Below are 16315 nucleotides of genomic sequence, written 5' to 3'. Positions count from 1 at the left end.
GGTGCTTATTATTCGCTTGACTCAATTATCTATCTCTTCAATCTATCTGCATATCTATTTCTGCAATTGCGCTGGTTTTTCTCGCCAGACTTTGTTACTAAAAAAAGAGGGCACCTCGAACAAACTAGAGCTGCCAGGAAAATTTATGATCCTTCGAGAAACTCCAGCGCGCATTCTCCCAGCGTCGCGTGACTTCCGCTGTCGTAACAAAACAAGCAAAAGGAAAAACAACAAAAAACGTCCGTTTGTTTGTTGTACTTTTTGATATAAATAGAACACTTTTTTTACTGTTTTACTTAGAGCAGTTTATTACGAAGCACTTCACAATCGCGTTGTATATTATTTGGTGATCTGAGTAACAATTAATTACAATACTACGTCATGTGGAAAATTTAAAGCTTGAGGTTCAAGCTTTATTCAGTAACATCTATTTCATCTTGTTGACCCATTGTTCAACTGTCTTATTATGTGGAAGGTTAATAACAAAGGAATGATCGATGTGGTATTATAAAAACATCACGAGGTTTTATTGTACTTTGTTCCCATCGTCGATCTTCAGTTATATGTTTTTATATACACCAGTTATGGGTTTTGAATTTGTACGTCTGAGCGTATTTTTGTTTGTAGATGTTTGCCCTGTCATGGGTAAACATAGGATCGTGACATTTTTATACCAAATCCATTTGTCATGTAGACGATATTTGATGCTGCACATGGGTTTGCGGTAATGGATCGAGAATCGTTATTTATACATGTACGTTAGCAAGACTCCTGTGTGTTTCTACCAGTTGTACGAAAACAGCAGAAAACATGTAGACGATATTTGATGCTTCACATGGGTTTGCGGTAATGGATCGAGAATCGTTATTTATACATGTACGTTAGCAAGACTCTTGTGTGTTTCTCGAGTGGTTCTACCAGTCGTACGAAAACAGCAGAAAACATGTAGACGATATTTGATGCTGCACATGGGTTTGCGGTAATAGATCGAGAATCGTTATTTATACATGTACGTTAGCAAGACTCCTATGTGTTTCTCGAGTGATTCTACCAGTTGTACTAAAACAGCAGAAATCCATCATTCAGTCCTTATTGGCTGCTCTAAACTTAGAGTTGTCACAAGCGTAGCAGATTTTCAAGGGGAAACACAGAAATTGTGATATTATATGTGAAAGAATACAGATTTAAAATACCCAAGTTTTCGACTAATGTTTCAACGTTAATTACCATTATTATTTTATTTTCTAGAGTTTTGAAGTAATTTGTTATCGCTAATTTTTTTCATTAACAGTTTTTGCAAATGTATATATATATATATAAACAGCATATAATATATGGATACACTGAGAAAAAACCCATATAATTGTTAAGTACTTGTCTTCACATTTGTGAAAGTGTGAAATAGCACTGTTAGAATAGCGTGGAGCCAACCTTTATTCATGAATATTAATTACTATGTCCATGTTATCAGCTTCTAGATTTTTAGGCCCTCGGTTGGTCAACAGTAAATTTACGGACTTACAACACGAAAATTTTGGTTTTATTCCTCGCGGTGGACACAGCTCAGCTTATTATGGTGTGTGTGTGTAAGAATATCATGTTTTTATGGGTAAAATAAGAATTGGTTAATAATAACGTGTGACAGAAAATCTCATTCTTCACTTATCGCTATTTTTGTGTGAAAAACTGAATATGACGACTGCACTGCACCGTAGAATAATTTTAATGTGTAAAGTTTCCACTTAGATGAAAAAAATCCACCTGTAGATACAACGTTTTTTTACTACAAATGCGTGAGAAGATAGTGAACATTACCAACCTATGATGTTTTCAGTCGAGACCGCATTGGGAACCATATTAAGAATGGGAGAATTAAACAAATCTTATTGATTGCACAGGCCTGCGAATTTAAACTTGATAAAAGTTGATCTGGTTTTAATAGCGGATTTTTCATAATTCAGCTACGCCGATTTCGAAAATAATATTATTATTTTTTCTATCACGTAAGGATTTTTTTACAAATCGGGATAAAAAAACTCTTACTTTGATCAAATTATTATTTTATTTACCACAATGAACTTGTTTTATTATTATGTTTGTTATGTTTGAGTTCTAGAATGATCGACAAAACTCTCATATCGCGATTGGTCTAGAGAAATATATAGCCAGTGGTTGTCAACATTTTAAGCATAACAAAATGTGACCCGATTTCAATGAAAATTATTCAGTTGTGTTTGTTTGTAATTAAACAAAAACTACACAATGGGCCATCTGTGCTCTGCCCACCACGGGTATCGAAACCCGGTTTCTAGCGTTGTTGGTCCGCAGACATGCCGCTGTGCCACTTGGGAGCTTCACTAATGTAAACGTACGTACGACGTTTTGCGAAAAATCTGTAAGTGATGGAGAAAAAATGGATATCATTTTCGGATTCAGTGTACAGGAATTACTGTAGAATGGGTAAAAATTTCAAGACAATAAAACCATCGCAGGCCTGTGTTATGAATACTAAACTGTTACATGAAGACTGTCTCTTGATTATTTACTTAAACTGTGAGCAGTTCATCTTGTTTTATTATTTGTACAGAACTTGTAAACTGTTTAAGTTGTTGTTTATGTTTCCCTTTTTTTTCAATAAAGAATGGCATAAGTGTCATGATCTCTTGGCCACTCAGTTATAACTTGTAAGATCGTTAAACATTTTCGATCTACAAAACATTGAGTTATAAAAAACTATTTATCTTTGTACCAGCATCTTCAAAAACTGCAGAGTGTGCCTGCTTATATCTCATATTCTATGAACTTATACTTGGAAGTAAGGCCAGTCCATCACACGTTTGACTTTCCATGTAACTTCTTGTAGAATACGAGTCGACCGTGGAAAGTAATATTTAACATAAAATATGAGAGTATTATTATTTTTAGGCTTCCTACAATACTTCTTTGCAACTTTCAGCTTCAAATGATGTTTGAAACAGATTAAATTCATGTGTACAATTAAGAAGTAAAATAAATAAATATTCCTTGGGCAATGTTTGAAATGGAATGGTGTGAAAGAGTGGGTGATTCATTGCCCATTGACTGTGAATTTTAACTTATTGTTTTTGATGTCATGATCAGTTAAAAGTACAGTTGTTTCAATTGCTTTAGCATTGAAAACCCAAGGGTGGTTCCATATCTCGTTTTCTTGTTTAAAGTCTTTGACGTAAATTGGAATTATGGATCTTAGAACTTATGACTACCCAGTTTCGTGTGTTATTATTTCTATTCATTGCACTTATCTACGTCACTTACAACGTCTAATCTCAGATTCTTTATCAAAATTGGTAACACACAACCTGAAAGTGTGTTATTGTTTTTTTCAAATCAAACATATGCAGTATTGGGCCTTGAAGCATGCATTTTTTTGAGTAAAGTAATTAGGTTTTCCTACCATAACATTGTTCTTAAAGTAGCATACATGCTTATTATTCTATGTAATTTTGTTATTTAATCACATATGCACAGCTAGAATGCAAATATGGATCACAGAAGAGAAAGTTTTTCGGAAAATCACAGCATAATACGACAAGTTTTCGGAGTAAATATTACCAGTCTTAACGCAGATGTCAACTTGTATGCGACACAAGATGTGTTTACTGGCACTACGCCATGCATTAAGGGTTCTCATAAATTATGCTGAAATCTGTATTAAAGAATTCACTGAACCTGGATGAAAATTCGTGATCGTTACTTTATATAGATTTTTTTTATCGACTTACCCGAAATTTTACGATCGTTACGTTTAGGATTGTGCTTTAGAGAACTTTTATTTCTAGAATTAGTTTATATAGCATCTGTCAAGTCTGCCAACTCAACAATACGTAACTGACTTAGATAGCTCCATAGCCAAAAAATCAAGTGGGCCATCCGACATCATGTAACTATGTCGAATACTGGACATTTTTGGTCAGCTGGCTGTCACGTCATCCGAAGGATGTAGGCCATATTTGACATGAAATATGGTCACATTAAGCAGCTGTAGAGCCCTCTGATGACTATTTTCGTTACTTTAGATTCGTTTTGTTCGTGGCCTCTTTAGTATATCTACAAAGAATTATTGCACTGTACCGAATGTTACAGGCCAAGTTCGTAGACAAGGGCGTTTACTGTGTACGTGGAACTTCTTGTTACTGTCGGACTGAAGTTCATACACCTTTTGTTTACCGGCCTAAATGCTTTGCTAGGTGTCGGACTGAAGTTCATACACCTTTTTCTGACCGGCCTAAATGCTTTGCTAGGTGTCGGACTGAAGTTCATACATCATTTTTCACCGGCTTGAATGCTTTGCTAGGTGTCGGACTGAAGTTCATACACCTTTTTTTCACCGGCCTAAATGCTTTGCTAGGTGTCGGACTGAAGTTCATACATCATTTTTCACCGGCTTGAATGCTTTGCTAGGTGTCGGACTGAAGTTCATACACCTTTTTTCACCGGCTTGAATGCTTTGCTAGGTGTCGGACTGCAACACATAACAACACAACATCGAAATTGCAGTACATAGTAATGGGAAATTAGCATGTGGGTCTTCTTTCGCTTTTAATATGGCAATATAGTCCCAACCATGAAGAGCGGTGAGGTAATATCATGGTATAAGCTTGATTTAAGTAGTTTGGGTTTGGTCTACTTGCACATTTTAAATCTACTTTGTCTGTTGTATGTATGGCGACCAGTTAGAACATGACTGGACTATAATGACGTGATTGGGTCCCAAGTAGTTTTAGTATAACTTAATATATGGGTATGATAATGTAATGAATTATGTCTGTAAGGTTATTGTATGACATAATAAGTTTACCTTTAGAGGAAGCATAAGTACCAATGGTGGATGCCATGAATACTTTTAGTATACGGTTATAAAATATAGGTATAGTTACGTTGTGTCCAAGCAATAGATTTATCTACTGCTTTTATTTTAGGTAAAATATTCAGAGGCATTTCTAAGAAGCTAAAATGTATGATTTATTTTTCACAGAAGTTTAGGTATCGAGAAGAGGACCTGCCTCCTCCACCTACCCCAGCAGAACTGAAGCAGATTTCTAGTATGGATGGAATGGTCAGAAATAAAGGAGACATATCCACTGATTACAGCACAGATTTTTCTGATTCTCCAAAAAAGGTAAATATAATATGTCTTTACATTTGTCTTTATTACTTCATCGTGATTCATTTAGTATTCTTGTATCACGAACCACGATCTTGGTTCATAATAGGGATCACAAGAAATTGCACAAAACGTTCGGGCAAAAAGCACCTTAAACAGTAATATTCATTTCAAACGACACTTTACAACCTGTACTATTGACCACTAAGGCTTTACACACATAAAAATGAACAGAAAAAGTACAATGTTAGACTTACAAGGAAAAGAAAATCCGCTCAAAACGGCCCGTTTGTAATTCTTCTTTTTATTATTATTATTCTCTTACCAACCTGAAACAAAAACGGCTTGGTATATTGCACTCAAACCTTTTGTAAAATACCAAATAAGGTATTGCAAAGGTCGCAGGGGTATTGAAATGTCGATTTGTTTCTTCTTTGTTATCTTACATAAGCTAAAAAAACATCAGAATTCTAGTGCAAACGATGTTATCATTATCCCTTGAAGTTAGCTTTTTTACCATTATCTGTTGCTTCTTTTAAAAGCTTAAATACAGGATGAAATAAGAATCTCCAGCCAATAATAGATGAACATTAGATGACTGTAACACGTAGATACTCAATGCTTTGTACACTATACAATTGACGTCTTTAGGGAGCCAACCCCTATGTTATGTATGAATTGAAGGAGAAAAAAAAATCAATACGCATAACATTAAATTTCATTACACGCCTTCGTAGAATAATTACTTTAAAAGACACAAAGGTTTATTTAAAGCAATGTTCCAGACGTATATGTTTTATTTGAAAAGGCTGCTTTTCTACTGGTAAAATTTTATACGCTCTTACTCGGGTTGTGTTTTAGTCTAGGCATGTATTTGCCCATTGCTATGCATCACATATAGAAAATTTAGTTATACAGAAACTATAAATGCTCACTATATTCTCGAATAAATCTCCATGACAATCTCCATTCGCAGCTTAACATTTTGTATCTCATACTAATGCGATCAGATAGTCAGTAGCTACAGTAAATCATCATGAACCGTATCAGCTAGCTACTAGCTATGTTTATTATCATTACAATGTATAAAGTTAGTTATAACATCAAGTAATCCTTTGCCCATAGTTGAGCATAAAAAAAAGCCATCAAACAAGATAAATAAAAAATTGGGAATTTAAAAACCTGGAAATGGGGATTATAAGAAAGTAAGCAAACAAGGCTGGAGATACTGTAAATATTATTTATTCAACCTACAAATCCTATTTTGACTCCACCAAATGTAATTCTATGTAACAGCATGGAGCAAAAATAGGAGTTTGTAGTTTCAGTAAATAATGTCTGGAGTATCTCCAGTCTTGTTTGCTTACTTTCTTACGATCCCTGTTTATAGGTTTTTAAATTCCCAATTTTGGATTTATATTGTCTATATATAAGAAGAATAGCAGTATCTATTGCTTTTTTACTCAGTTTTGTGTGTGGGTGATGGCATCCATGTATATTACTCATTTAGTGAATATTTACATGTATAGATGGCAGCACATTTTCGCAATTTATTAGATTAATCATATTCATAGGGTGTCTGAGGATTAAGTAATTCCGAGAACTTATGAGTGAAAGTAAAAAAGGAATGTATAACAATATGTCAACCGTACTATGCCGACAAGGCCTTTCGCCCAATACCAGGTCTTATCAGGCCGGCTGGGATACAACAGACACAGCAGATAATTGAGACGCAATTTATACTATCAAATTCGACAAACAACTGTTGTGGTGTCAACTAGATTTAGTTGGTGAAATATGAATAACTAACAAACTACAATTAAGGTTAGGATTAAAACAGTACTATATATTTATATTAATACCAATTATTATTATTTTTAGAATTAAGTTATTTAAAATTTCTTAAACTATTTTCCACACAAATATTAAAACAGTTTAATTATTTTATTGTATTGATGTTTAATAATTTGTGAATTAAAGTAGAATTCCATGTTACACTTACAAAAAAGAAGAAATAACTGGTCTTTTATACATTCTTTTTATCACGAAATTTGAACGACTTGATATTTTTCGCAGCGGTTATATGTGTAATATTAGAACAAAATACAGGTGAATATTATATATAGGTGTAATCTATTATAGACTCATCTCACGTGTATAGGCTGATAGAAACTGAAAATAAAACGAAACCATTTGTTAACAATAACAGGAATAGAATTATTTTATGTCCCAACTCCATTGGTGAAAAATGATAAAAACTAACAAGTGAATAGCTCCCCCAGTTGCACAGTGGTATGTCTGCGGATTTATACCACTAGAAACCGGGTTTCGATATCCGTGGTGGGCAGAGCACAGATAGCCCTTTTTGTAGCTTTGTGCTTAATAACAAACAAGCAAACAAAAGTGAATAACGAGTGAAGCCATTGGTGGAAATTAATAAATGTTCAACGTGCTGTGACAACCGTATCAAAACACGTTTCAAACGATATTTGTATATATTGCTTGTCATACCTGACCCATGGATTTTACCCGTTGATTACAGTTTGGTGCAATTTCATGAGTGTTCATTGTAATCTAATTAAAAATTAATTATAAACTAATTACAAATTTCTTTCCGTCGTTGTGTACGCTCGCCCATTCAGTTGTGGGGACGTTATAATGTGAAAGTCAATTCCACTTTTCGTTAGTTAGTGGTCTTTACTATATACCTTTCCTTTAGTCTACCACTTCTAACTTAGACACGACTAACGCAGATATCACTCTCGAGTAGCTTTACGCGAAATTCAATACACAAACAAACAAATACAAAACATTTGCAACCTAATGACATGTTGGGCCACCACGTGCCTTGATAAGACGTTGTATTGAATTCACTAATGTCTGGAGGTATCTGCTTCAATCTTTGACCATTCCTTAATCAATATCCTTTCCAGTCCAGGTAGAGATGATTGTAATTGGCTGCGTCTCATTCTAAAAGGTTCCATAGATTCTTGATAGGGTTGATATCAGGGTACTGTGTAAATCAGGTAGATGTTGGAATTCTATATCATGCTCATTCCCCAGTGAACCTATCACGACCAACTTTAGCTCAATGGCTGGAGTCATTATCGTCCTGGAAGTAAGTACATCCATTTGGGTAGAAGTAGAGCACAGTGGAATGCATCTGGGCAGTTAAGATGGTCATATATTCATGAACAGAAATATGACTATTCAGAGGAACCAGAGGCTTAGCTCATGCCGTGTAATTGAGCTCAACAACATTATATCGCCTTCAGAACCTTGTACAGTGAACAGTGTGTAGGATCGGCTCATGACTCCTTGAGTTGTCGCCGCAATCTACCCCTACCTTCATTGCAGAACCATGTGAAGTGTGTGCATCTGGCCACATTACACGTTATCATTGTACAGTGGTACAATCCTGATTATCTACACACCATTGGAGACGCCTCTTTCAATTGCTGACAGAAATAAGTCCATTACGTGAGGAGGCACGATTAATCAAGTTAATTTTCCGCAGCTTCCGTCGCATTATTCTGGTGGAAATGGATATTCCTGGGCCATTATTAAAGCCGTACGTCAATTCATGCAGAGCTGACCGTCCATTAGCCCGAACAGTTCTTCTACTAGACGAAGTATTTGTTCTGATAACCATACAGTGTAGACTCAAGACACGGTCGCCTTTGATTAACCACCTCGCAATTGAGGCACGTGCCAATCGGGCCCAACAATAACACCTCGTTCAAAGCTCAGTAAAAAAATGTAATATTTCCCTTTGTAGTGACAACTAATGCTTGTATAATTTACCGTCTCTATAAGACTCCCGATGTTTGTATTTACCTAACACGTTTTTTTTGTATTCTAGTTTGTATGTTGTGAAGCACGAAACTATGTAATTGGCTATTTTTAATCTGCCCACTTCGAGAATCGAAACCCGATTTTTAGCGTTATAGGTCCCCAGACTTACTGCTGAACCAGCGTGACGACCGGTTTGCTTGTTTTTTTTTCATAGGTAGAGGAGGTTTCTAACATTATGACCAGTGATTACATATAACGTTGATTCCTAGTAAGATATACAAATAAGAACGGGATGCAAAGATTTGATTACATTCAGAGAAATCACCTGTTCGTGTTTCGTAAACGTTCTTAACCAAAAAGTAAATAAAAAATCGCTTAAATGTTTTATAAGCTAATATAAGCTCAAGCATTACACACTTAATTTGACCCCGTGCTTTACAAGTAATTTAAGCATAGCGCACCTTTTAACCCGTGCTTCACAATTCATATAAATTTACATAAAGTTTGAAGATTTTCTCTGAACCATAAATAATATAAAGTACTGATACAGAAAATCTTAAAGTGTTTGTCATTGAGATAAACTCTAGAATTAGCAGTACAGCCTATAAATAAGCTTGTTTGTTTGTTTTGAATTTCGCGCAAAGCTACACGAGGGCTATCTGCGCTAGCCGTCCCTAATTTAGCAGTGTAAGACTAGAGGGAAGGCAGCTAGTCATCACCACCCACCGCCAACTCTTGGGCTACTCTTTTACCAACGAATAGTGGGATTGACCGTCACATTATAACGCCCCCACGGTGAAAGGGCGAGCATGTTTGGTGTGACAGGGATTTGAACCCGCGACCCTCAGATTGCGAGTCGGGTGCCTTAACTACCTGGTCATGCCGGGCCATATAAATAAGCACTGATAGTAAATAGTATTCGTTTTTATATATGAAAAGTATTGCAGTATATATACATATCCCCCCCCCCCAGTGGCACAGCGGTATGTCTGCGGACTTACAACGCTAGGAACCGGGTTTCGATACCCGTGGTGGGCAGAGCACAGATAGCCCATTGTGTAGCTTTATGGTTAACTTCAAAAACAAACATATATATATATATATTTGTATGTGTGTATGTGTGTGTGTGTGTTTGTATATATACATACATATATAGTTCTTTGTTTATGTAACTAACTTCGCCCGTATATTTATATATTTATTAAATGTCTTTGTCTAGTATTAAGTTGATGTGGCTGACTGGTAGTTCTGTCTTTATTATACATATTTAATAAAGGACTTATATCAGCTATAAGATTTGAAACTTATGAGTCAAGAATGCTGCCGATTTTCATCATGTGCAGAACAGTTAATTAGACAGGGATTGATAAAAGAAAAGTCTACAATGCGTGATACGTGACATACGACACAGTTCATGTTTCATATTTATAGCTGTCCCGAATTGACCTTGTATTTAAAGAAACCTGATTCGTCGGTATATATATGTATATATATATATGTGTGTGTGTGTGTGCAGTATGTGAAAAATAAAATACAAAAAAGAGTAGGAATACCACGTCGGTATAGTGTGGGCGGAAATGATGGTGACGGAAACCTAACCCGACTGAATATCCAACTGCCAACAAGTTACCAACTACAGCCAGAGATCTAAAGTACGGCAGCACATACTGACTTTATTACCAACAGTACGAGCTCGTAAAATATACTGTTCTGTAGGGGTGGGAATCTCAGAAACGTAATATTTTGTACTTGCAATTTCCTGTTTCTGGGTGTTTGACCCACCTTCGTCATGGACTCCTGGATGATGGTATTGCGGTAAGAACGTATTACAACATAATATTAGTTATCACTGAAGAACATTCCTCACAAGCCCAAATATCTCCAGGCAAAACCTGTCACGTGGCACAAGGCGCGTGAAGAGGAATACTTGAAAGCATGTTTACCTGTTGAGTTACGTATCAAGAAAACGGAAGGTTCGTTGGAGGAAGTGTGCCGTGGATTCGGGATGTTTTTGTTCGTTGTGTATAAGTGTGGCGACCAGCCTTGAAACATTGCTTTAGAGTTCGAATTGGATAAGAAAAATAATGGGTGCAGGTGCTTCAACCTCTCGACTTACCTCAAACCCCAACCAAGGAGATGGTTTAACTAGGCAAAGAAGTGACGCTCCACGGAAGGTAATAATAATAATTTTCATTAGTATTTGTAAGCATATAATTTTATGATGCTAATGTCAAAAGCATACAGTATGTTTAAGTTATTCTTCTCGAACTGACCTTGTTCAACATTTTGAAGGATTTAGTGGTATAGATACTTAGTACACATAATTTAACTATAGTATACCAACATATTCGGCATTTCTGGGAACTTAAGTGTGAAATGGCAGGGCAAAATAGCATAACTGGCGCTTAACGCAGAAATTAAAGCTGCGCCCTTATTCACACTGGTGCCCCAAGGAATTTAGCGACCTATTCTAAACGCTGGGCCTAGTTACGCCAAGTCGCGAAACATCTAATGTCTGGTACTAAGTGCCTGTTAAAATATGTTTTATTACTGCAAAGTAAAAGTAGTATGTGCTTAATTTTTAAGTGTTTAAAATGAAAGACGCGTGTAAACGTCATATATTAATCTAAAGTATAGATTTTAGTTCCATAGATGGCGCGACGGTTTCGAATTAAGAAGGTACTTCTTTTATTTTTTTATTTAATTTGCATCCAGGACAATACACTTATATACTGTATCGACTGATGTTTCGGAGATGTGTTTGATGATTTGAGTGAACTTGGTAATTTTACAGAATTTATTAGATTAAACTTCCTTTGTGACTGTAAAAACTAGCAGAAAATTTTTTTTATTAATAATGACATCTTTATTTTTTTTAATTACAAGAATTTCAAAATACTGTTGCATACACATGACTGTTGGTAAACAGTACTCCTGATTCTCATTGTACTTTTCTGTTTGCCCCGTGGTGGCTCAGTGGAAGTCTGAGGGCTTTTGACGCTAAAAATTGGGGTTCGATACATGCGTCGGGCAGAGTACAAGATAGCCCAAAGTGTAACTTTGTGCTTATTAGTATTTATTAGTATAACTATTATAAATTTTTACAGTGGAACATAGTTGCCAAACATTATACCTTAAAATGTGTATGTGCTGTGTTTGTGGACTGTTGTATTGATACAGCTTGTAACTTTTAGTCCAAGCACTGTGAGCGTTAAACACTGTTTTCTTAAATTTTTATGGGTCGTTAGGGTTGTAGTCGTAATGTACATCATTTTTATTGTTTGTTTTTTTTTTAATTGGAAAATGACACTAGGCTTTGTCAGCGGACTGTTTTGATAGATTTGTACTTTACAAAGAAAACTTTCGAATATTTTAGATTCTATATATCGTCAGTCTTCTTTTGACTGATTTACTCCACCTTAATGTTGTTTGCCTTTTTATTTCTTCTTTACAGTTATTTTTTCCTCGGAGTTTTAGTCGTTCTAAGTTTACAGAGAATGGATACTGCATCATCACACTCTTCTACTTTTTTTTTCCAGGAGTTATGCTGGTGTCAGCATTTTAAAACATTTTAAACAGATGAATAATGAAAAGTTTCACCTTTAAATTTTTATACTTGTTACACTAAAAAGAAAAAAAAGAGCGTGGGTTAATAGAAGTTTAATCTGTGTTACAAATATTATAACTTAACTCAAGTAAAATGGTCAGACACCGATCTTTTCATCCTCCTTTCTTTTATTTATCTAAAATTGTTAACACCCAATCTATATAAATCAGAGTGGGAAAAATCGTTGAAATCATAAAATAATGTAAGAACCATATATTACCACATGGGTCTGGCATGACCTGTGGTTATGGTACTGGACTCGCAATCTGCAGGTTGCTGGATTGAATCCCGTCACAGATCATATTCACCTTCCTTTTTAGCTGTAGGGGGTACTATAATGTGATGATCAATCCAACTACTAATTTGTAAAGAGTAGCCCAAGAGTTGGTGGTAAGTGGTGATGATTAACTGCCTTCCCTGTCCCCTTAACATCAGTCAGTCCAACACTCTGGAGTACTTGTACCATCCTGGAGGAATCATTCCAGCTTCCACTGGCCTCCAATTAAATCCGAAATTAGAGAAATTGACAAAACTTATATGATATTAACAATATATATTACCATTAAATTATAAAAGTAAATGTTAAATTGTCAACCTGTTTCAATAAAATTGTTTAAAAAAACGGGGGGAAACAAGTAATAGAAAAATTTTGCAAAAATTAAGTATGATGTAGGGATGGCAATGCCAAAAAGTACAGAAACAAGTTAGGGATGAATACACAAAGCCATACAAAAATCAATACATAAATACAAAAATAATGTACCCAAATGTTTCCAAGAATAACTTTTATCTCCAACTAAATGTTGAATTCCTGTCAATTGCATGAATTCAGGTTTGAATCCATACTTATTTTTTTATTACTTGTGTACATTATTTTGAGTAATCAGTGTAGTCTACAAAGTGTTTCTATCGAAGCCCATTATATCGTTCAGATGATGGGAAGGTTGGGAGTTAACTCTACTTTTCTTAACTCTGTTCAAGTGACAAGTTATGGAGAATAACTTTTTGTTTGTTTCTTTATAAGCCTATCACAACTTCTGGAGCATGGTGTATTCTGTGTTTGTGGTATACTCTGAAGTCATGGATATTAGGAATAAAGGAACGTCTTTTTTTCAGGTACTAATATGTGCACACTCATGTACACATGCCTTTAGACTTTCATCCATTTATATAAATATTTTATATTGTCAAGATGAAAATTTTACCATTAAAAAAATTGTATGCTTTTTTCAGAATATCTAAGGTTTGTAGGTATTGTTTTACCATGAGAGAAAGCACTAGATTAGGGTATAGTAGAAAATAATGGCTTTTGGAGGTTTTATTATTGTTATGGAAGTGAATGCTGACTTTGAAGAATTGTTTTGTTATCACAGAAAATAGTAAATTTGGATGTTTGTGTCACCTAAAGTACTCAGTTTGAAAGTTGGTGTGTTGGGTCTCAAGAAACAATTGACTTGGTGTGTTGGGTCTCAAGAAACACACTTGGGTTGGTGTGTTGGGTCTCAAGAAACACTTGAGTTGGTGTGTTGGGTCTCAAGAAACACACTTGAGTTGGTGATTTCTGTGCTACATGTATCATGAAAAGTTTTGAATTTGAGTTGTGCAAATTTTATTTACTTTATATTGATTAGTAACTCTCAAATATTTGAAAATAAGGAGAGACAAAGTAATTTTATATGTGTTTATTACAAAACGTATGCATAACACTTACATAAAGTGTTCCCAGAAGAATGAGATTATACCTTAAGTTCAAGACTTGACAAATTCTTAAGAATAGAATACTGTGTAAAACGTTACGTGTATATACATAATAATTCGGATGTGATACATACATCTCACTTTGTTGATTGACTATGAACACAGCACTTCATGATGTAAATTATGAATAGAATACTGTGTAAAACGTTAAGTGTATATACATAACAATTCAGATGTGATACATACATCTCACTTTGTTGATTGACTATGAACACAGCACTTCATGATGTAAATTATGAATAGAATACTGTGTAAAACGTTACGTGTATATACATAACAATTCGGATGTGATACATACATCTCACTTTGTTGATTGACTATGAACACAGCACTTCATGATGTAAATTATGAATAGAATACTGTGTAAAACGTTACGTGTATATACATAACAATTCAGATGTGATACATACATCTTACTTTGTTGATTGACTATGAACACAGCACTTCATGATGTAAATTAATATACTTTTCACCAATGATAATAGTAGTTTGTGTTTGAAATTCATAATAGTATAAAGAGAGATCAAATCGTTTTTAGAGCCCTGATCACGTGCCAATCTTGTAGCTGAGTGTATTTGGTTATAATGTTCCATTACTAGTCTTCTCAAGACAGTTATTATGTAAAAATGTATCCACAGTTTAGTAGTTTATTACTGAGTTTCTTGTTTGAATCATCGTCGCTGTACTATACAGAAAACCTAAGACAACTTTATTCTTTTGACCACCCTCTTGTGTTGACGCAACTATTTTATTTGAATTCGGATTGTAAGGATTTACCAGATGTTAAAATTGGCTATACAGACAAGTCAGGTTCTTTTTGAACAACATCAGGTTATACTGTATTCCAACTCCATACCTGAAGTTATTACATGATTTCGTGAATGAAGGAAATGTATCCCTTATATTTTGAAAACTACAGTATGATATCTGAAACTATATAAATCTTAAAGATGGATCGTATTACCAATTTGTTTTTATCATCGTACGTTACGTACGAAAGACAAACTTATTCCCGTGGTAACAGTAATCGTGTTCTTTACGACGTAAATGTGTCCATGATAACGTTAGTTATAACTGTCACGAGGCTTGCAAGCTCTTAGATGTTGATGCATGGTTACAAATCTCTAGAAGTGCCTGTGTGTATTTATATTTGTACACACATCTATCCAGCTTTTTACATGTCGCATAAAGCAGTGTTTTTGAAAATGGATCGCAACGGTCGCAGAAGGATACAGAACAACATAAATTTAGTTTTATTTTAAAATTATGTATAAAATAATGATCCCAAATTATAAGAGCACTACTGAACTGAAATACATTAAAACAATATCTCCACCCCAACAGTTGAGCATAGATAATAATTAGCTGACTACTCAGGTTGATGGTAAGATAGGGAAGCGTAGAATTCCTCCCCTCTCCGGAAAAACTTGTATGGTTAATGACAGCTGAGGTGCATTCTCAGTTATAACAATCTGACTCAACTTCATACATCGAAAATTAACTGTTCTTTATGCATCAAATTTTATTTTATTTTACTAACATACAGTATAAGATCCGGTTTCTTGGTCAGTGGGTGTTCAAAGTCTTTAGAAAGCTTCAAAGTGAATGCGTATACGTAAATAAAAGTTTGGTATGACCTAGATTTGCATGTTGGTACCTATAACCTGTTAATGTAATTCTCACATATACACACACACATACACGTGGTTTTGTAATGCAAAAATAACTGCTTATAACAATGGATAAAGCCTTATTTAAATGAGTTGCTTGATCAAGAACATCCTAAGAAATATCTCCATGAAACGAAACTCTAACCCCGGTATTTGAAACAAAACAAAAGTATTATTTTCTCTGTTATTCCTTTGTGTGTGCTTAACAAAAGTATTATTTTCTTTGTTACTCCTTTATGTGTGCGTAACAAAAGTAGTATTTTCTTTGTTACTCCTTTATGTGAGCTTAACAAAAGTAGCATTTTCTTTGTTACTCCTTTATGTGAGCTTAACAAAAGTAGC

The 16315-nt window shown here is 34.8% G+C and overlaps 1 protein-coding gene across 10 annotated transcripts in view; it reads left to right on the top strand.

The window, feature by feature from the left end:
- Window positions 1-16315, top strand: part of LOC106460238 (disks large homolog 1-like) — a 238958-nt gene that overhangs the window by 82983 nt on the left and 139660 nt on the right. For 7 of the 10 annotated variants that reach the window (XM_022387152.1, XM_022387146.1, XM_022387141.1 and 4 more), the window contains one exon: window positions 5015-5158. In XM_022387152.1, the coding sequence (XP_022242860.1) occupies window positions 5015-5158 (144 nt within the window). Of the gene's footprint in view, window positions 1-5014; window positions 5159-10727; window positions 11113-16315 lie in introns of those variants that run through there. The other 3 variants (XM_022387172.1, XM_022387170.1, XM_022387165.1) reach the window with 2 other exon arrangements.

The sequence above is a fragment of the Limulus polyphemus genome, unplaced genomic scaffold, assembly GCF_000517525.1.
Source record: "Limulus polyphemus unplaced genomic scaffold, Limulus_polyphemus-2.1.2 Scaffold32, whole genome shotgun sequence".
NCBI lineage: Eukaryota > Metazoa > Arthropoda > Merostomata > Xiphosura > Limulidae > Limulus > Limulus polyphemus.
This window is presented reverse-complemented; position numbering and strand designations above follow the sequence as displayed.